Raw genomic sequence first — 22,940 nt, 5'->3', positions numbered from 1 at the left:
GTCATTTAATTTAATCCAACGAAGGAGAATAATCGATAAGGCAGTTTAAATTAATTTAGTCATCTCATTATTCTCCACTGTTGAATTATAATCCAATAAAACTTGAGCACAATAAGTAAGGAAATAACTGAGCAGGTGTTTACCATAGAAGCTTTGGTGTTGAAGAAAAACATTATCAAAAAATTGATTTAGAAAGATTCTTAACTTATAGAAGACATCTTTTAAATTAGAATAATTTTAGGGATGATTTACATTAAATATGGTATTTAATGTCATATCAATTCCATAATTTTATACCGGATCAATAAGAATAATTTAAGAAATATATACATCAAATATGATATTAAATTACTAATCAGATTGCTAATTTTAATCCTATTAATTCTTGCCTTTTATGTTCAAAGACATTCAATAATGGCATATTAGTCATGTAAAAAAGAAAAATTAATGAGGTGGCAGCTGAGTCATTGGACCGCAATTAACAAGAAAAATTAATGCGGACTACAATCAATATGGGGTCTAGCTTTTAGACTTTAATATAATTATCTCAAAATTTTAATGTACTCTATGTATGCAAATATTTTGTCTAGCCTCCGGGCACCATACTTGATCAAACTCACACACACTAATCAAATTCTCACCACGGGAAAGAGACCTAACCGGTCTGGACTTCACAAGTCTGTGGTCTACAACCACTTGCCAATGCCCAATGGCAAACTACAAGGTTTAACAACAGAAGTCTCCATAAGACTCTGCAGCCAAGTTACTCCTCCAGGAAAGAGCAAGGAACAGGTTAATGAGCCCATGGAAGCCATTGATCAGGCAGTTAACCCCCGACACTTGAGTTTAAAGATTAGGTTCACTACCTAACAATCACTGCCCATGCGCAGACTCCCCTCATCAAACAATTGTTCGGCCTTACAGAGGTCTTTAGCCAAGGAGTGAGGGACTCCCTAGAGTGCCTAGCAGGGGCCCACCTAAAAGGGCAAAAGCATTCATTCAGACAAAATTATGGTTGAAGACGCACTCACACTAATTATACTCGATATACGGCACAAAGTCATGCTTTGGTATCGACTCATTAAGAAAACCTTCCTTGACTGGGGACTTCAGGGACTTGTACATACAACATATCGCCAAGCATAACTAGCAATGGTTATGCTTATGCCTCATAGCATCATCTTCGAGCTACCCATTCATGCCTCATAGCATGCACGAGCTCCTGCTTGTACCTCACGGCATCCCTAGAGCTACTTGCTCTTGCCTTCATAGTATCCCCGGCCCAAGTTTTAGGCTCTTTGTTGGTTGCATCACAAGTATGAAAATATGTGCAAATTTGTTTGATTTCACCTACTTCCAAGATCAAGAGGTTAAGTTTTAGTAAAGGGGAAAAGTAAGAGTATCGTACCCAAGGGATTGAGTAATTTTACCCTAAGCTAGATTATCGCGAAAATAAACCTAGAAAACACATGCAAAGTCTACCTGTTTACAAGTTCAATAGTTTTGGCCCTTTGGAAGCCTAACTACCAAATAGTGATATTAACAATGGATAGTAATGGATTAGCTTTTGAATTTATTTTAACTAAATTAAAACTAAAGTGCTAATAAAGCAAAACAAACTAACAAAGTGTAAGAGATTTGATCAAATGAGATGAAAGGGGTTGTAAAGCATCACACCTAACCTCCTTTGTGCCAAATCTAAGTAACAAAATCTAACATACTCATGCCAAGATGGAATCCCCCTCGGTTCTCTTGATTATAGAGTAACCAAGAAATAATTATACTAGAAATGTATTTAAGCTACCCCTTGATTATCGGAAATAACTCTCCTACAAACCTTTTAGTTTCTACCCATTTCTTGATTAACGAATACAAGTAGACCTATGTAGATGCAAGCTAAGATCTCTTGATTATCGGAAACCTAAACCACATCCACATGATAAACCCAATTGTAAGGACCCAAGTAACCTTATTTTATTATCACAAGATTACAATTTCTACATTTGCAACATGCTTTAGTTTGCTAAGTTTGTCAAGCCTAGCATACTTCCATGAAATTATCAACACTTACCAACCTTATGTGACAAATCTAAGATGCATAAATGAAGAACAATTAAACTAGCAAAGTATAAATTTATGGCATGATCCATATTAAATTTAACTATATAGTTTGTACAAAAATTCGGCTAGGGCTAAACTGATGAGAGCAATATTTGCTATGTTTTTAACGTTATTCTCTTTACATTTTACTTAGTCATTTCCTTAGCAATATCATTTCTAACTTAGTTTATGTTTTTAGGTACTTTTGAGTCCATAAATGGCAGGCAAGGAGTAAATGGAGCAGAAATGGAGAAATGAAGTTTTCCCATTCCTATTAGGAGAAGGAATCCTAGTTGAAGTAGGAATCTTGAGTCAACTAGGAATGAGCTCGTGGAAATGAATACAGAAATGAGAAATGACAGAATCCCAGTTAGACAAGGAAACCTACTTCTACTAGGAAAAGGAAACCTAACATGACTAGGAGTCCCTATTACACAAAGAAAGCTCAGGAAGGTTATAGAACATCTCGGAAATGAAGAGTCCTAATTGGACTAGGAAACCTATTGGCATTAGGAGTCTTGATGATACTAGGATACCTGGGAAAGCTAGGAGATGTTGTGGCTTCAAGATGACTCAAGATTGTATAAGAATATTCTAGGTGACCAAAGATGGCATCAAAAATGAAGATGGGCTCCCAAAGATTGAAGCATGCGACTTGCATGTGAGTTTCTAGAATGGTCTTGGTGTCATTGAGGAATCCTAATCCCATATTTATTGCCTTTTGCCGTGAGAAATAAAGGAGAATATACTAGAAGATTTCGGCAACACAAATTGGGAGAGTTTTAGAGAATATCTACTTCGTGTGAATTATGGAAAAGAAAATAAAAGAGAATAAATATCAATTTAGGTTTCCTAATTGCATATGAGTTGAATGAAGACCAAATTGATGGAAGATACATAGTGATTTCAGCAAAGAAGATTACAATGAAGATTCAAGATTATTCTCTAGTTCTCACGCAATATTTCGATTGGTTGAATAACATTATTGAAGTAGAAATCAACCTTGATACCCCAAGAGGCCGTGCACTATATATAGGAGGCATTGTCAAGACTTTTTGACGACCACAAAATTCAGAATCATAAACGCAAACACTCCCCTTCTTCTCTCATAGTTTTAGTTATCTTCCATTCTTCCAAAGTTCATGACCGTGAAGTATCATCCTCTCCATTCAAGCATCCTTGCCGTTATCCTCTTCTATTCCACCACCTTTGAAGCTGTTTGCGTCCTTGAAGAATTCAAACGTGTAACCATGAACACCTCTTTATTGTTTTCGGTTTTGAGACTTTGTAAAACAAATTCTATATCAATTTTGATTTTGGTTTTTGTTTTTGTTTTATGGTTGTTGTGATTTCATGTGAGATTGCAGTGTTGATTTTAGATGTTTAGTTTTCGAATACTATGAAGCATGTTTTAGGTTTTAGGTTTTTAGGTTTTCAAAGTGTGAATTGTGATTTCATATATGTTATGCATGATTGTTGGTTTTGTGCGAATAACCCATTGTCAATGTTCTAAAAAACGGCCTAGGCGGCCGCCTAGGCGCTAGGCGGCAAGGAACCGCTCCGATTTTGGCCTAAGCGTTTCCCTTAGGCGCTGGGCTACTAGGCGGGCTAGGCGGTGGTGCTAGGCGGGGACTAGGCGGGCTAGGCGGGGACTAGGCGGTTCTAGGCGGGGCCTAAGCGGTCGTAAACCTAATTTATTCTATATTTTGACTATTTTTATATTTATAATTAATTTTTAGACTTTAAATATTGTTATTTATATTATTATATGTCATAAAAATAATTTAAAATTAAAAAAAAAAAAAAAAAAAAAAAAAAAAAAAAAACCGCCTAGTCCCGTAGGCGCTAGTCCCTGGGTCACCGCCCGACTAGCGCCTAGCATTTTTTAGAACAATGCATACTTTGATTGATGATCATGTAATTGAATCCATATTAAAATTGCTAGCATTCTAGGTCTTAACAATTGAAGTGGAAAACCTATAGTTCCTTAGGTAAATCAACAATGAGTTTAATTTGCATGATAAGATTAGCGTTCTAACTTGTTATCTTTGCTTGCATTGATCAAACTTCCATATGTGCTTAATGCGTTGAAAGTGTTTTTGTTAGTGATTAGCTACCACTAATAATTGCATGATGAATATGGTTAACTATGATGCGTTCATCTAGTTAATTTAATTAAGGGAAGTAAAAAGGACTTTGTATGCATTCATCTTTGCTCTTGATCAATTCCTTGCTATAACATGTTTTGATTTGTGATTGATGCTTTGAAACTTTACCAGCGTGTTAATAGTGGTTAACTTCATCTAATTTTTGTTCCATTCATAATTATCTATTTGATTATGTGTTTTGGTGTGTCACTTATATATAATTAGTTATTAATTCAGAAATTAAAATCTCCCTTTCTTGTGTAAATCGTAAATACCTTGTAATTATATATTTTGTTGAACGATCCATACTTATTCTTACTACATTGATAGGGTTTTAAATTGGGCACTAACTTTTGTGTAGGTCATAAACCTAGGCCCAAATTTATTCTACTCACAACTCATAATTACACAAATCTAAGCCACAAACATGTGAAACATCTAAAATAAGAGGTAGAGTGGATTAATTGAATGTTACCCATGGGTTTGGTGTTTTTGGTACCAAACTAGAAGTACAAAAGCTCAATCTAGCCTTCTAGATGCAACACAAGGTAAGAAATGCTTCAAAGTATGGTAATTTTGGATTCTACAAACCCAAACCACCATACGAATGCACAAAACTCTTAGAAACTATGAAGAACAAGGCTTGAATCTATGAAAACTAGAGTGTGATTGATCAAAAGGTATAGAATCTCTGGTTTTGATTATCAATCAAAGATGCTATACACCTCTCTCTACACAAAGGCTAAACGAAACTACCTAGAAGATGAAGAACTAAGGAAAATGGAGAGGAAATGAAGAGACAAGGAAGATGAAATTGATGAAGGAAAGTATGAAAAACATCCAAAGTGAGTGGAGAGTCTATATATAGGTCAAAAGTGATGAATGGAGGGTGGATATCAAAGAAAATGAAGGTTGGATGTAATGGACAAATGTGTAAGCACAAAATATGGATCTAGTCTTTAACTCTACATGAAAATGACTTAAAAAAACTCATAGGTATTTTTGTGGAGGAGATAACGTAAGGGTAGAAAGGTCATTGAGCAAGGAGACAAAAGTCAACATCAAGCACATGGGCTTATCATCTTCTTTTTTGAAATTCAAAAACCCTAATCATCTTTCCCTCCAAGCATTGACCTGCTACCCTTTCATGTTGACCATCATGAGCTGCCATGCCAGCCACAATGCATGCCGGAAAGTGACTGGAATCCGGATTCCGGCGGTGCGCATTTTTGTCATTTTGCGCATATTTTTCCTTCTTTCTTCCTTGAATTAGATCTCCACCAAGACTTTAGAATTGGCCTTTGCCTTCTTCATACCAAATGTTCCTCCATGAGTGTATATCATGTTGGTAAAATTTTAGGGCTTAGTTCACCGTGGTTTGGCTGAAAATGCTGCCGGAATCCGTACAAGTCCGGTTTTACAATTTTTGTCTCCTAGTGCAAAAACTTGAACCAATCTTTTGAATGCCTTATACTTCGAAACAGCTCTTGTAATGTTCATAAGAAATTATCATCAGGATGTCTAGAATCTCTCTGTAAAATTTCAGCTTATTAGGAGTTCTTCCGCTCCTTCTTCCTTTCCTAGCTCGGTTTCTCCTAGCCAGAGTAGGAAAAGGTGCTAAGATTGACTTTTTAGTGCATTTCCAAGTTTCTCCATCATTTCCTAGCATGATAAGGAAAACATAATAAATATATATAAATGAACACAAAGATTAAGCAAAAGTGCAAAATTAGGGGAATAATTGCTAGGTAATTATGAACCTAACACTCTTATCTTTCCAGCATCCACGAGTTTTACGCTCACGCCTTCCCAAGACCCCAAGTATTTTGCTCACGTTTTCCTGACACTCCCGATCATTCCACTCATGCCTTCTTGGCATAACTCACATTAATGGAACATTGAATTCTTCTACCATTGTCGAATCCAAAATTAAATTCTTTTCACGTTCCATTAATACAACCAAGCATCAAACTAACATAAACGTTTGCGTATTCATTACTTACGAGTTATAAACTCTTGTCTTCCTGGCAATCATGCAACTTACACCTCACGGGTGTAACGAATGCGTTAAACAATCATGTTTAACTTATAAACCTCGATCATTCTTCTTTACTAACTAGAGACTTTCGGGGACTCGATAGAGCAACAAACACTCCCTAATCCTACATAGAAATACAACATCGTACAACTCTATGCGCAAGGATCCCTCATTAACCCAAATGCAAACGGAAGTCCTCATCAACTCGAGCCTATTAACGCAACCTTATTTACTTCCACGCAAATGAGAGTTCACGTTAACTTGAGCCTCATTAACGTAACCCATTTGCTCCCACGCAAACGAGAGTCCGTGTTAACGTGAGTCTCATTAACACAACCCCATTTGCTCCAACGCAAACGAGAGTCCGCCTTAACTTGAGTTCTCGTTAACTTACCTTCCTTTGCTCACACACAAATGAGAGCCCTTGTTAACTATCATTTTGCCAGGCATGAGTTAGGTGTTAATCATAGAAGTGGTCACATTCGCTGGCTTTCGTCATGGTAAACCGAGTACAAAGCAGAGTCAGGGGCTTTTGCCCTTTTTTTGGTACCCTGAGGGACATGAATTGAAAATTAGAGGACGAGCTAGGGGTGGTTCACTGGTTTAGTGGAGTCTTCAGAAATAAGAGATTTCAATTGATTAATTATACTGAATGAACCGAAGTACCTCAGGTACATCTTTAGCATTGTTTCAAATGAGAATGAAGACTACTTCACTTATACCAGCGTAAATGATGGTCAAAGTGATATAGTATCAAAATGGGTGCTAACATTATTGGGACAACTATTGGACTTTGTGAAACCATACATTCATTCTCACAACCATACAATTACATGCTTGATATCATAACTACAAGGATCAAGGTTTACCTTCTATACTAATGGCCATGTTTTCCATCTTTGCAATGCTGCAAGTTGTAGATCCTAGAAGGAGCCTAGAGGGGAGTGAATAGGCTCACAACTAATTTTTTCGTTCAAAAACTTTTTCAGGGATTACAAATGGATGATCAATCCTGAGTACTGATATTGAATAGAATGTATGTAAAATCAAACAAACCAACCAAAGCAGTAAAGAACACAAGTTTTTGTTAACACGATAAACACCCTATCGAGGGAAAACATCTGTGTGATCTTAACTCTTGAAAGACCAAAACCAAATCACTAATGAAAAATAAATTACAAGTTTACAGCACAGGAATTGCACTGACCGCAACAACCCTTCCTATACTAACTCACTAGGGTGTGTGTAATCACTCCTTGCTAAATGTTAATTTCTACAAGTGATAACTTGGAAATTTCATCTATGAAATAAGCTATGAACACAGCAAGTTGTTCTTAGAGATTTCACCTTTGAAGCTTGCAGAACCCAAATGACCTCATGGGATACAAGAGATGAATATGTATGAATGAATGGTTTTGTGTTTTTCAAATTATTTTCAACATGGAACAAGACACTTTGAAAAACATAAAACCAAAGAGAATAACTCTTTAACAACAATGGGATTGAAAACCAAAACTATTTTCAATACCTGAGAAGGAACATAGTATACATATATATAGGAGGAAGAAAATCAGTTCACACAACAACCCCTTAAGCTCAGTTGGAGTAGGTAAAGCCATACCCTTAATTTCATATTGCAAAGGTAAACCCATACCCCTAATTTCAATTGGGAAAACCAATTCTAGAAGCCAAATACCCAAATCCCTTAATCATGGCTAACACAAGAATGGAACCCATTGAAAAACCCATGACTTTGTGAAAGAGATGCAATGCATGAGCTTACCTGAACCATAAGGATGATGAGACTTCTTCTGTTCTTCAACCTTGATCTTCGACAAGACAGCAAGCCATAATAGGAGAGCAAGTTGCAATTAAGCTTATCTTCAGACTTGGTCTTCGACAGCAAGACAACCACAAAAGAGAAGAAGATTGCAATTAAACAATCATGGTCTTGGGCTTCTAACTCTTAGGCTTAATGGGTAGAGTTGTTTTGTTAAAAATAAGGAATGTCAATACAATTTATACTAACACAAGTCCAAAATCAACTCGATGTAGTCTTCTGCTATTCACGAAGCTCAACTTCTCAATGGACATAACTAATGTTGTTGCTCATGGTGATAACAGGGACCAACACCATCTATTTATATAGGATAGTTTACCCTTTAGAGTCCTTCTAAGGCAATCCATAAGGAATAAAACTTGTACTTAGATTCCTAATGTATCACAGCCTTATAGCTTTTCTTGTAACTAAGTAATGGATTTCTATCCTTAATGAATAGATACACAGTTCATTAAGTTATTAGATTTGATGTACAATTTGTATCTATATATGTTAAAGTTATTAGATTTGATGTACAATTTGATATTACACAAGCAGATAATTGTACTGGCTATACCAGTACTGACGATGGGTGTCAAACGTTGTGCTAACCAAGCTGCAGGCATTTGGACAATACGTTTGAGCAAGGAAATGGTTACTTGAATCTAATCACCATTTCTAACGCAACGACAATGAGAAATCTGACTACAAGTCTCAGTAGCAGTGAGTATAAGGCTGCTTGTTGGGAAAATTGTAATTGTGTTCGATTCAACTTTCTAATTGATAATCAGAGTGGATGCCGGCCACATGCAAGTTTTGGAATAAAAACTGGGAGTTTACTGTGGGCCTCTCTGGTTATATCTCAACTCATCTCTATTGTTTAACAACAAAATTATCTCCCAGTGGTACGTGAGAACCTTTGTGGCTTTTGCAGTCAAGTTTTCAGTTCCATACTAACCTCTGGAAACACAAACATTAACTTTCCCTGCTCTTTTTGTTTTTATTTTTTATTTTTTTTATCCTCAAAAACCAATCATGAATTTCACTCTGTTGCATATGTGTACAAGTATAATTATTACATAGTTTACACATTAATGCATCGATCCCCGACATTTGCGTTGTGCTGCCGGACGGGTATTTGCTGCTATTGCTCGGGTGTTTTTGCGGGGAGGTATGTGGTTTGAGGTAGGGGCAAGATGGTGTCGGGGAGCAGGTTTCCAGTGGGATATCTCTGAAGCGCCATGGTCGTGGTGTATGGCTGCAGTTCGTGGCGGCGCTGATTTGTCGAGGTGGAGATTTCGTGGTAAGATGGTTGGTGCCGGCATGGTTCGTGTGTCGCTGGATAATGGAGGCGCGGGATTGAGGCGGTGCAGATCGGGGTGGGGCGGACTGTGGCAGCGCCGAGACGGGTCAGCTTGGACGGCGCAAGTCGTGGAGCGCCATGGTCGGAGCGGCGCAGGTCGTGCCGGAGTGGGAAGGGATGAGCTCAGCCTATGCGTATGATCTGTGGGTGAAGAGATGGACATTGGGCCTGGGCCTGATCTCTTCTTTACAACTCTGTTGGGCTTCTAATTAAATAGGGTTTTTTTTCTCTAAATAATTCTCTACTTTGTTAGGGAGCTATGCTTCTAGGTTTTTAGTGAGCATCGTCGAGTCTTGTTTACTCTGCCTATTGACTATGTAGTAGTTAATAGTCTATAGGGTCCCTGTATGAGTATGGAACCGTCAAATGATTGGACCTAATCAATGTATCACTGTGCTAATACCACAAACTCTTTATCTACCCATAACTGGTAGAGGGAGGATATGTAATGGTCCTTTCTGGCCTGAGTATTAATATATATCGACATGATATTCTTCAAAAAAAAAAAAAAAAAAATTAATACATCGATCCCTAATGCATCCGTAATCTGTTCAGAACTTAGGGGTATGAGACCACACTGTTCAGAACTTTATCGTTGCTGTAGTTGGTATTAAGGTTCTTTTACTAGTGCTTTGCATTGTCTGGTCTGCTTCAAGAAGGAAATCTATAATTCAGGTGGATTCTTAAACCACGCCTTAATAGTGTGAACCTGTTAGACAGGATTTAACATCTTTGGCAATTAATTGTTTGTCTCAAATGGTAACTAAGATTTCTACACTACTGATCCAAATAGGCGAAAACGGGACAAGGATTGAGAATGAATTGCATGACTTGATGAAATCTGATAGATTTTTCGATAATGTCGATGGACACCAACATGATGGAAACATGGAACACGATCAAAGCGTATTTAGCAATGCATCCGTCTTGTCTTGTCTGCCGCTTGGACCTGTTTATAAGGTAATATTGAGGCTTTAAATCATAGAACGTACATGTTTAATATTAAGATACTATTTCTTACATCAGTTAAAATATAGCTGACCAGATGACATTTATCCTGCCAATTCAGGGAAAATTGATAAGGGGACAAGAAATAGCTGTGAAGAAGCTTTTAAGGCGTTCCGGGCAAGGAATGCTCGAGCATGAAATGAACTGATGGTTGTATCTGAACTTCAACATACAAACCTTGTTCATCTTTTGGGGTTTTGTTCATCTTTCAGATGTCATATGCTCTTGTGATTCCCATGTGGTGCAAAAGTTTAAACCTCAACTTGTTTTGATCACATCTAACTCTTCCTTATTTAAGAGTACTTGTTAGTTGCTGGGAAATAAAATAAAAGAAAAACCAATTCATAATCAATCTCTCAGTGAGGGTTAGCCTATTAGGAGCTGATGATGCAAATACAATTCACAGCTTAGGATTTATAAGCAACTCATGCAATTTGTCTAAGAAGAAAAAAGCAGTCTCTGAAAATTTTATTCTTCATACAACGTACCGCATATACGTACGTAAACTATATATGGAGTTCAACCTCCAGAAATTTTACATGAAAAAGGTAAAGAACCAAAGAAAAAAAAAAAAAAAGAGGATAATACATATAAACTCAACTCATCCCAGAATGAAAAGGTAAAACTAACTATATGTGTATGGTACTAAAACTTTGTCTCAGCTAATCAGTGAGCACTGCTCAGATTCTGCATGAGCAACTTTGATGAGGAAATGGTTCCAAACACTCCAAGAACAAACCCAAATGCAATCAAGGTGAAGTTTAGGACCAGAAGAGGCCTTGATAACTGAGCCCAACAGATCTTGAGGTAGAAGGCACAAGGGAGAATGACACAAATAGCAATGCTTACAAGGGATCCAGTGAGGCTGAGAACATACTGAAAATATGGAACTGACAGAGCTAGTGCGAGAATCACCAGAAGTAGGAAGGAACCAACAGTACCTCTCACAATCAACTTTGTTCTTGAACTCATGGAATCTGGGAGATTATGCTCCAGCTGGATTGCCATTGGTGCAAATTCCAAAGCATATTTGGTCATTGGTGTGAGCACTGTGGCCCATAGTGCAATCTTTGTAACAATAAGATGGGGAGGCATGCTTAGAGTGATTTGGGGATTTACTTGGGGACCAAACAACTTGGCACCCATGAAGGCTAGAGCGCTGTAAAGCAGAGTGACCAAGCTGAAGCTTATTATAGATACCTGCAGGAAAATTTGAGACACATGAGTCAGAAGTTACAAGGAAAAATTAAGCAAAATCTTGAATAACATGTTATAATTAGTTATGGCGAAATTATTCTCTTGTTGGATTCCCGAGCATGTTTCATTGTTGGATTGTTAATTATGTGTATAAATGAAATAAGAGTCGCATTCGAGTGAGAATATATAAATCTTCGGGATCGACTATCTAGAATCTGATGTTACTATTTGTTAGGGACTATAAATTAGTTAGGTTTTCGTTTTGATTAAGCTAGGGTATCAAATCAACTGTCCGACAACCTTATGGCAAAAGAACATACAACCCTTGATTACCAAGAGACCAGATAAGATTGTAGCATATTTTATGAGACCAAAAAGATTATCATATCCTTTTCAAGTTAAAAGATTATAGCACATTAACTAGTTAATTATTAACATTTGAGAGGTAAAGTACCTTGGTGAACTTGGAAGGATCTTTCATGGCCTTGTATAAATTAGGAAAGACAATATGTCCTGCATAGCTGAAGATATAAAGGCCAGATATTGCAGGAATGTTTTGAATCTGAAGGACTGGTATACTATGATTAGCTTTCACCCCTCCAAAAATGCCTGTGCATGCCACTGATGAAAAAATGGCAACTGACATGAGAACACCACCAAAGGAAAGGAATGATATGGAAGAGAGATCTCTCAACCACAGACTTGGCAGAGCAATCAGAACCGCCACCAACGTCAGGAGCTGAGATCTCGATAACTTGGCCCATGGAATCTGAACTTGGGTCCCCGAGAAAACTCTGTTTATGTTGTCATGCAATGAGATGGTGTAGGACACAAGGGCCATGAAGATCTCCAAGTAAATGAAGGTTGCTGCTAGGAGTTTTCCTTTGGTTCCAAATGCATTCTGTCCAATATCTGTGTAGCTTCTTGACTTGGGATGTTTGTCTAGGCATTTCCCGAGTAGATGAGAACAATAAGCACATACAACACCAAGTCCTATCATTAAGAATGCAGAAACCCACCCTCCAGATTCTATGGCATATGGAGTTGATAACTGCCCCAAACCTGTAGCACACACCACAGAAAATTAATCATATTAATAATTGCCATGTAGCTCATGAATGCAATAAGAAAAATTATATATGTTATATGTATGTATAAGATAAATTATATATATGTATGTGTGACACAGCTGATAGATAATCAGACATGTTCATCTTTTACGTCTCCACTCTAGTATACAAATCTTTAGAAAACAAAAAAAATCAATCATATCGCGAAAATGGTTTTGGTCATTTGGACTGAATTGTGCAAAACAAATACGTACAGTTCGTTATCGTGAGATGAACCTGAAATGATAACCATCTTGAGAACATAAATCCGCATGCTTAATTGTGCTGAGTTGTAGAAGACATTGTTACGTACCTATGAGCATCCCAGTCATGTTGATCACAGCATGAGTAACAGAATTATTGGACTCTCCATGTTGCTTATCATCGCTAACATCTGAGTCGACTTTCTTACAGCTCTCGAAACTTTGCTCACATTTGCACACTTTATTTTCCTCCAGGCAAACACTGCAGCCTAGTTCATTCAGAGCCAAGTTCCTGCCGTGCACCGACTCACTAGCAACTTGGTTTTGGTGCGGAAGACACTTTGATTGAAACCACTTGAACATATTGTTCTTACAAGTTGTAGAGCTAGATAGAGCTCAAGATAAAATGAGGAAGACTAGATAGATATTTGGTGAACCTTAATCTTGGATATGAGAAGCTAAAGGGCGTGGATATATTTATAACTGAACAAAAGTGAAGGAATTGGTTTTCTGGGAGATGAATGTACATATACTGTTTAATATTGCAATTGGAGAAAGAGGGGGAGTATATTTATGACAAAAATGAAATTTGGACACGTTATACTAGCCAGCTATCATATACTCTATGACTAGTACTACAGTGTAATGAATAAATTAAAGTTGTCACATCTCACCCAGGTAGAGAGATACCCAACCGATCGATGAGAGAGAATTTTATGGTGTCAACCTGGTTCATATCTATGATGGTTGGCAAATGGAACCAAGTTGCTTTCATTCCATATCTAATGCAAACAATTAAGCCCCAATAATATTGGACACGTACATGAGTGTTTTCCCAACCACAAATAACTAACATCGATCACATGGATAGTATGTTTTTGTGTCGATCAAATATAAGTGTTTCACACGATATCTAACCATTTTACAATTCAAACTGTATAAGATGAAATACCTTCTTCTGTTTTTTGGCTGAAATCAGGAGCTAAGAGAGGCAAAAAGCCCCGTAACCCTTACAATTTAATGAAAGAAAAGAAAAAAACAAGGGGAAGGGGACAGAAACCAAACATCCCGAAATCAAAACCAGATCTAGCTACCGCAAACGAAACTGCGGCAGACCTAAACGGTCCCTTTTATAATGAGCATGAATAAAACCAAACCAAGCTAGTAGAAGTTGAACCATAATTTGCTAAAACATCCGCTACCTGGTTACCTAGATGAAATACCTTCTTAAGTTGCACCGCAATTTAAATAAAGAAAAAAAGTCGCACTAAAGAGTTTAGAGACAATATCTGTATAACATGGGAAAAACTAGCTGAAAAATGTGAATACCTAAAAAAAAAATGGTAACATTCGAGAAATCAAACTCTTAATGTAGCCTATTATTACCTCAATTAATTCTCACGCTTTTTTCACAATTTTCAGAGAACCCGAAATAATTGAGTACTTGAAAATTTGAGTTAATGACAATATTAGTATAAAATTAGAGATGACCTAGTATCAATAAACAGTGCAAAAGGTGCTACAGTCGTGGCCTTAACTACTTTATAGGACACCAAATTTTTTTCGGTTTAACCAAATTACTATAAATATGTAAGCTAGCTTTTGCCCATTAAGTTAGGTTGAAGGCTGAAAAAGACTTGCCCAGTAAACTCCAAACTAAATTATTAAGCATGTGAATGGGAGAGTAGTGTGATCAATTGACATACTAAAAAGAAAATTTAAATAGTGAGTGAATAAGTATCTCTTTTCTTGCAAATCGCGTTTTATCTTTCTTTTTGCACAAGTGCTTTTAAGATGAATACGTGCATAACGTTGAGGTACAACTCACTGAGCATCAACCCTCATAGGGAAAAAAAATTATCAACCCCGATTGAAAATTAAAATAATGTGTAAATTGATATTCAGGTCGTGTAAATAACAACAGTTTATATATGTGATTCTCTGATGTTGTGACCGCAAAGGTCAATCATTAAGCGAATAGGGCCATAAACATAACAGAGGTTAGGTTTGATGCCAATGCCACTAGAAATGCCTTGCATGGCTGCTAGCCTGCTACAAAATAGGAAAAGAAAAGGAATCCCGTTCACGAATATTTATGTTACCCTCATTCCACTACATACCTTATATTCTTTTGGTATCTCTTCTAGATCGGATGCCCTAAGCTGGTAATGTTTGTACGAGATGCATGATACCAAAGCGATGAGTGAGTTGAAATCAAATTGTGAATTATACCACAAAACGTTTTCATCTGAGACTGTCACATATGCTTGCTTACTTAGTTGCCAAAGGAATATGATGCTTTAACTAACAAACTCGGTACTAAATTCGTTTCGTTCCCTTTGCAGCTGGGTAAAGTTGATATCTGAAAATATATCTGAGTTCTTTCCATATCTAGCTTAGATTTCTTTCCATATCTAGCTCCCAGAGTAATGTTCATCCAAGAGAGTTTCTATTGAGATCTCCAAATCTGCTCACTTGACCTCACTGTATTATGAATTATTAAATGACATATATAACCTACTATAAAATGACTATTAAGGACAATAATTATACCAAAAAATATTATATTTATTTTATGTAGACTTTCCAATTCAATAATATTAGATTGTATTTCTTATTATTTTCCTTATCTATTTTTATTTTCCAATTTCACTACATACTCATTAAAGCATTCATATATATTTAATAAGAATTAAAAATATGAATAAGGTCATGTGACATAAAAATGTATGATATATATGTTGAACGCATATTGGTGAGGGAAAACAAAATAAATCCTCTTATGATTTATGACCTAAATCTAAGTCAATCAATTATATTTGCAAAAAAAAAAAAAAAAAAATAGCAGTTTAAAAAAAAAACTAAAAATATTTAATAATTAATCATGTGGTACCAAAAATACAGAAAAAAAAATAAACATTAAAAAACAAATGATTTTTTTTTCTTTTTTTTGCACAGCTAAAATAGAAAAAAAAATTTAAAAAAAAAAACAGAATAGTTCATGGCATTTTCTTATTGATTAGACATTAATTTTGATAAGAGGTGTAAAAAGCATAGTGGTCAAGTGAGTAAATTTGGAGGTTCCAATAGAAAAACTCTTCATCCAATCACCACGTAATTACGGATTTTATAGTCACCCACCATTAAATTTAATTTCAAGTGTTGAAATTAAAAGACTTAGAAATCATTATTGAAATCTTAGTCTTTAATATTAAATCATTTGTGGTGATCACTTAATCACTGTGTGAACAATACTGCTAACTTTTTTTTATAATTGATTAAATGAATTTGGACATTTGGGGGATAAAATGGCTGATGTCACTTCTGCATATTTTGTACTGTATGTGATGTTTAATTAAGTGCATCTAAGATTTAAACATATGTTTAATGCCGTATCAATTAAGGCGGCAAACAAAATCAAACAAGTATGAGGAATCATTTGGCTTGCACCAGTGAAATCACTCTCACATAGTCAGATGTCCTCATGCAAGTGATGAGAAGAATCAGAATCGCTGAAATTCCATGGTATTTCACTCTTTCCGCCGGTGCCCTCATGCAAGATGCTCATTGCTAGTAAATTCTAGAAACTGCCACATTTATTATGTTTTTTTTGAAAGGTAAATGGAACTATTTATAAAAATCATCGAGATTATAGTCAAAGTATTCCATGGATTAAGGAAAGAATCTATGAGTGCTCGACCTAAAAAATGGGAACCTATTAAGGTCTAGATACCAGTGCACTTTATTAAAAGCTATAAAGTAAAATTTGTTCAAGTAAATATAGAATATGTTGTAGAGAAACTGAATTTGAGAGAAATTTGCTGTCTATTCTTATTGATAATAGGGGCATCTTTATATAGAGGATTACAATGCATAGAATCTTAATCATACAAGGAAAATAATCGTACATTGAATAGGAATCTAGATCCTTCTAATTTAACCCTATTACCACTAGGTCAAATAACCTAGGGTTTGGGCCAAACACAAATTAGGGTTTACTTGAACACTCCCCCTTGTGTTGCCCAAACGCGGTGCTTCTCTCGTTGCCTCGTTAAAAACCTTGCCGAGTAACAAAAACCCAGTGAGACAAAAATAATCTCGGTCGTAGGGGAAAAAGAGCACAACACACCCTTCACGTTTTGAGACGAACATGTAGACATCTCCCTCTGATGTTTGCGCCTCCCCCCTGATGACTACGATCATGGGAGTTCAGATAATTTCCGCAAGCCAATTCTTGCCACATGTTTCTCGAACGTGGATTTGGGCAATGACTTAGTAAACAAGTCTGCCACATTGTCCTCAGATCGAACCTGGTTCACTTTGATCTTGAGGAGCTTCTGTTGTTGCTGATTGTAGAAGAATTTAGGCGATATGTGCTTGGTATTGTCGCCTTTGATGTAGCATTGCTTCATTTGTTCAATGCAAGCAGCATTATCCTCATAAATGCTTGTTGGCTCATCTGTGGTAGACTTCAAACCACAATTGCTTCGAACATGCGTAACTATAGACCGAAGCCATATACATTCATGAACTGCTTCGTGAAGAGCAATAATCTCTGCATGATTCGAAGAGGTAGCGACTAAGGTCTGCTTTGTAGACCTCCAAGATATCGCGGTCTTTCCCATGGTGAAAACATAACCAGTTTGGGAGCGACCTTTGTGTGGGTCAGAGAGGTACCCAGCATCAGCAAAACCTTCCAAAACACTTATATCGTTTTGGGATGGGGAGAGGGAACGCAATCCACCATGTGTGGCGTCCCTGGCACTTGATGGGTCCGAATCCATCTTCTCTCTGTAGGGATAGAACAAGCCCATATCGATCGCACCACTTAGGTATCGAAAGATATCTTTAACACCAGTCCAATGGCGACGTGTTGGTGCAGAGCTATATCTAGCTAGCAAGTTCACAGCGAATGAGATATTTGGTCTTGTGCATTGTGCTAAGTACAATAATGCGCCTATTGCACTTAGGTAGGGCACTTCTGCCTCTAGCACTTCTTCATCGTCATCTTTTGGATGAAATTGATCCTTCCTTGGATCAAGACTACGGACGATCATTGGGGTGCTTGAAGGCTTAATCTTGTCAGTGTTGAAACGCCTAAGCATCTTTTGGGTATAAGCTGATTGATGAATCAGGATACCATCTCTACGGTGCTCAAGTTCTAAACCGAGGCAAAACCGTGTTTTCCCAAGATCTTTCATCTCAAACTCAGATTTCAAGTGTTCAGCGGTTTCCCTTAACTCTTTAAGGGTGCCAATTATGTTCATGTCATCGACATAAACCGCTACTATTGCAAATCCGGAACTTGTCCTTTTTATGAACACACATGGGCATAGTTCATTGTTGACATATCCCTTTCCAATCAAGTAGTCACTTAGACGGTTATACCACATCCGTCCAGATTGTTTCAATCCATATAGTGAGCGTTTCAATCTAATCGCAAACGCGCTCCGTGGTTTAGAGCCACTTGATTTGGGTAACTGAATTCCGTCTGGAATCTTCATGTATATCTCTATATCTAGATCCCCATATAGATACGCAGTAACCACATCCATAAGCTGCATGTTCAGTTTTTCAGAAACTACCAAACTGACAAGGTAGCGGAACGTTATGACGTCCATTACGGGAGAATAGGTCTCCTCATAGTCGATTCCAGGGCGTTGTGAGAAACCTTGCGCCACAAGGCGAGCTTTGTACCTTACAATCTCGTTTTTCTCATTACGCTTTCTAACGAATACCCATTTGTGACCAACTGGTTTGGTGTTGGGCGGTATTGGCACAACTGGTCCGAATACCTTTCTTTTCGCTAGAGAATCAAGTTTTGCCTGGATCGCATCTTTCCACTTTGGTCAATCAGCTCTACGTTGGCATTCATCAACGGAGCGTGGTTCGATGTCATCGGTCTCAATAATCTCACGCGCCACTGAATACGCGAATACATCATCAATGATGATGGAGTTTCTTTCCCACGTCCCATGTACACTAGTGTAATTAACAGAGATCTCTACGTTCTCAGGGATAGGTTCTGACATTGAGGCGTCCCCCAATGATGTCTCTTGGACATAACCATAATCCGGAACATTCTCATGGGACGGATTTTGAGTATCGATGATCAAAGGATTTGTTTGTGCCTCATTCGCTCTCTTTGTAGGGCGAGTATCCTTCGAACCAATCGGTCTACCGCGCTTTCTTGCGGGACATGCGGCCATAGATGCCACATCGTTGCCATGTTGGGCAATGGCGCCATCTCCTGGTGTCACAGGAATGGCGTGGTGTCCAGTATTTGGGACATCGATCCTTGCAGGCACATTTGCAGCAGGTATGTATGATCTTGTCACTTTGGCAACATCAGAAAACGCATCCGGCAGAGTGTCTGCTACGTTCTGGAGCTCGATTATTCTTCGCACTTCAAGTTCGGACTATGCGGTACGGGGATCGAGATGAGACATAGTGGGGACAGACCACGACAATTCCTGTCGTTCCTGTTGAACATCTGTGTTCTTATCTCCCCCTAACGATGGGAAGACTGTCTCATCAAAGTGACAATCCGCAAATCTAGCGGTAAAGAGATCGCCTGTCAAGGGTTCAAGGTAGCGGACGATCGTTGGAGATTCATATCCAACATAAATGCCCATTCGTCGTTGTGGACCCATCTTAGTACGCTGTGGCGGCGTAATAGGCACATAAATGGCACACCCAAAAATGCGTAAGTGCGAGATATCAGGCTCGTACCCAGTCACTAGCTGTAACGCAGAGTAAGATTGGGTGGCAGTGGGTCGTAGACGAATTAGCGTCGCTGCATGTAATATTGCATATCCCCAAGCAGAAACAGGGAGATTGGTGCGCATAACCAATGTCCGTGCTATTATCTGTAGTCGTTTGATAGCGGTTTCTGTGAGACCATTTTGGGTATGAACATAGGGAACTGGATGCTCTACATCAATCCCCAATGACATGCAATAGTCATCGAACGTTTTCGATGTAAACTCCCCAGCATTATCAAGTCGAATTAACTTAATAGGATCGTCAGGGTAGTGAGCCCGTAGACGGATAATCTGGGCGAGGAGTTTAGCATAAGCAGCATTTCGAGTGGACAATAGCGCGACATGTGACCAGTGTGTCGACGCATCAACCAATACCATAAAGTATTTAAAAGGTCCGCATGATGGTTGAATTGGTCCACATATATCCCCTTGGATTCTCTGTAAGAACGGAATGAGTATTTTGGGATCCTTTGCGTAGGACGGTCTTGGTCCTAATTTCCCGAATGAACAAGCTTTGCAGAAAGAGCGAGGGGCCTTAGAAGCAACCAAGGAGGATTTTGGTTGGGCCTGAGCGACTATAGCGCTATTAGAAGCAAAATGTGTGACTACATCTCCCATCATGGCATTCGAGCCATGGGAATTTTTGTTTATGGCGTCATGGTCATTGGGAGGAACAACCATGGCGTCATGCTCATGGTTGGCGCCATTGATGGTGTCATCACATGGGACTTGGGCGGCCCTATGGCGCCCCAAGACGGCTGCAGCGCCAGATGCTGCAATTGTTGCGGTCTTGCTAAGTCCTGGAATCAATTTTCGATTCTTACTTCTTCTCACTCTGAAGAATGGATGTTCGTGTGAAGTCTTTAGTATACGGAGCATCATATCACGACCAGGATGTCCTAGTCGGTCATGCCAAAGCCAATATGTGTCTGAATCCAAGAGATCTTCTCTTATGACATTATTGGATTCAATAGGTCGAATTGTAGTGACATAAAGTCCACTAGATTGACACATAAGCTTCTCTAAGATGCGCTTTCTTCCGCAATCATTAGAGGTAATGCAAAGGAATTCTATTCCGTTCTCACTATACGTTTCCGCATGGAATCCGTTGGCTCTAATATCTTTAAAGCTCAATAAGGTTCGATTTGCCTTAGGAGCGTAGAGAGCTTCAGTGACTTTAATCAAGGTGCCATTAGGCAAAAGGAATTGGGCCATTCCATGTCCTTGAACTAAACCTGATGGCCCAGCCATCGTAGTCACAGATGAATATGTAGGCAACATCTCCAAGAATAATTGCCTATGTCGTAGAATGGTGTGCGTAGTCGCACTATCCGCAAGACATTATAGTTCTCCAGAATCCATTCCTAAAAGAAAAGCTCGTAATTAAAAAGGAGTCATAAAGAAAAGAACTCAACTTTTATTAATAAGCCAAACGGAATTACATCATCGTTTCTTTAACCAATATGGCAATTGCCTACATCTCTTGGAAAATAAAAAGACTTAATCAAAAATGCCAGTTTCTGGGTCTTGATCCTTGTAGTCTTCCACCCTTAGATCGAGATCACCATCTTGATCTTCTTGTTCCATGTAATTTGCCTCCCTTGCTTCACGATACATCTTGTATGCGTTTGCAACGTTCTGGGATGCAGTACACTTCTTTGCCCAATGTCCACTTGATTCACATCCGAGACAAGCATCATTATGGTCAGGTTCCCTTGATCAAGGCGCTCTGGGAGCATTTTGAGGACGGTTATTGCCTTTGGTGGCGTTACCACCATAACCGGAGGCTTGGCCTCTCTCTCTCTTTACACGTTTACCTCCACGGTACCGTGCACGTCTATCTTGGCGGTTTCCTTCCTCTTTAGGGCGAGAATATGGACCAGAACGTCCAGAATTATCCCTATTCTTAGGGTTTCGCTCCTTGCGTCCTCCCTTGGAGGCGCGACTATAATTAGACTCCGGATTTGACTTGGTTCCCACGGGTCTAGAGTTATAGTTCTTCACAAGTATGTTGTCGTGTTTTTCAGCTACGTTCAAGGCACCAATTAGCTCATGAAATCTTGTGATGCGTCTAGCATTGACATCAATCCGATAGTTTTTGGCTATCATCAATGCAGAGACGGGGAAGGTGGAGAGAGTTTTCTCGATCAACATCGTATCAGTGATGTTCTGTCCACAGAATTCCATCATAGACTTGATACGAAGTGCTTCTGAATTGTAGTCAAGTACAGACTTGAAATCACAGAAGCGGAGGCTGTGCCATCTCACTTCTAAGTCTGGAAGCAGGGAATCACGGACGTTGCCAAAACGCTGCTCGAGTTCTACCCATAGTCTTCTTGGGTCTTCCTCATTGTGGTACTCATTTTGGAGCGCGTCATTCATGTGCCTTGTCATGAGAATGATGGCTTTAGCTTCATTCGCCTCTCTCGTAGCTCTATTTGCTTCAAAAACAGCAGCTTGTTGAGGAGTACGCACGTCCTGACTTGGCTCTTGGATCGTACTCAAGATCCCATCAGCCTTAAGATGCTGGCGCACATCACGGACCCACTTGTGGTATCCAGCGCCTGTTGTCTCTAGTGGAGCGAAGCTCAACTTGTTCAGGTTACTCATCCTGAAAAACAACAAGAAAATAGGGTTAGTTTCGGAGCAAAGAAGGCTACCACGAAAAACTATAAAATTTCTGAGCGGAGTCGCTTCCAAGAAATTAGGGATTTTCTAAGCGTAGTCGCTTCCAAGAAAATCCGATTCCAAGAGGGGTTTTTGGATTAGATCGAAACGACGATGTATGTGGTCGATCGTTTTCTTCTCAACAAACTCTAAGTTTGGAGGACTCTACAAGCTCCAAGCTTGGAGTGAGCACGAACCCCCACAGTTCGGCTATTGGTCTGCCCTATGAAGAAGAAAGGGGGGTAGAAGAAGGGATGTTGGAAGTCCCCGAGAAAAAGAAGAAGAAATTGAAAAACTTCAAAAACGGGAACTTTTAGAAAAGTTTACCTTGAAAAGATGCCGGAATTCTTGACCGGAAAAGATGTTGGTTGGGCTGTGCAGTGATACTGCAGGGTCGCTGCGAGGATGTCGCGAGGACGCTACGGAGATGCCGCGAGGACTGTTTCGGGGCCACTGCGGGGATGCGACTGTTACGGGGATGTCGCGAGGACAGTTGAGGGGCCGCTGCGGGGATGCGACTGCTGC

At 38.7% G+C, this 22,940-nt stretch overlaps 1 protein-coding gene across 1 annotated transcript; it reads right to left on the bottom strand.

Moving 5' to 3' along the window:
• Window positions 1–10,945: 10,945 nt before the first annotated feature.
• LOC133710220 (amino acid transporter AVT1H) lies at window positions 10,946–13,508 on the bottom strand. The gene is made up of 3 exons (XM_062136232.1): window positions 13,095–13,508; window positions 12,127–12,734; window positions 10,946–11,675 (listed from the first exon to the last, which is right to left on the bottom strand). The coding sequence occupies exons 1-3, from the start codon at window positions 13,345–13,347 to the stop codon at window positions 11,142–11,144; spliced, it is 1,395 nt and encodes a 464-aa protein (XP_061992216.1). The 5' UTR covers window positions 13,348–13,508; the 3' UTR covers window positions 10,946–11,141.
• Between the last annotated feature and the right edge of the window lie 9,432 nt (window positions 13,509–22,940).

Source organism: Rosa rugosa, chromosome 5 (assembly GCF_958449725.1).
Source record: "Rosa rugosa chromosome 5, drRosRugo1.1, whole genome shotgun sequence".
In the NCBI taxonomy this organism is placed as follows: Eukaryota; Viridiplantae; Streptophyta; class Magnoliopsida; order Rosales; family Rosaceae; genus Rosa; species Rosa rugosa.
Note: the sequence above shows the minus strand (reverse complement) of the source record. Positions and strands in the feature narration are given on the sequence as shown.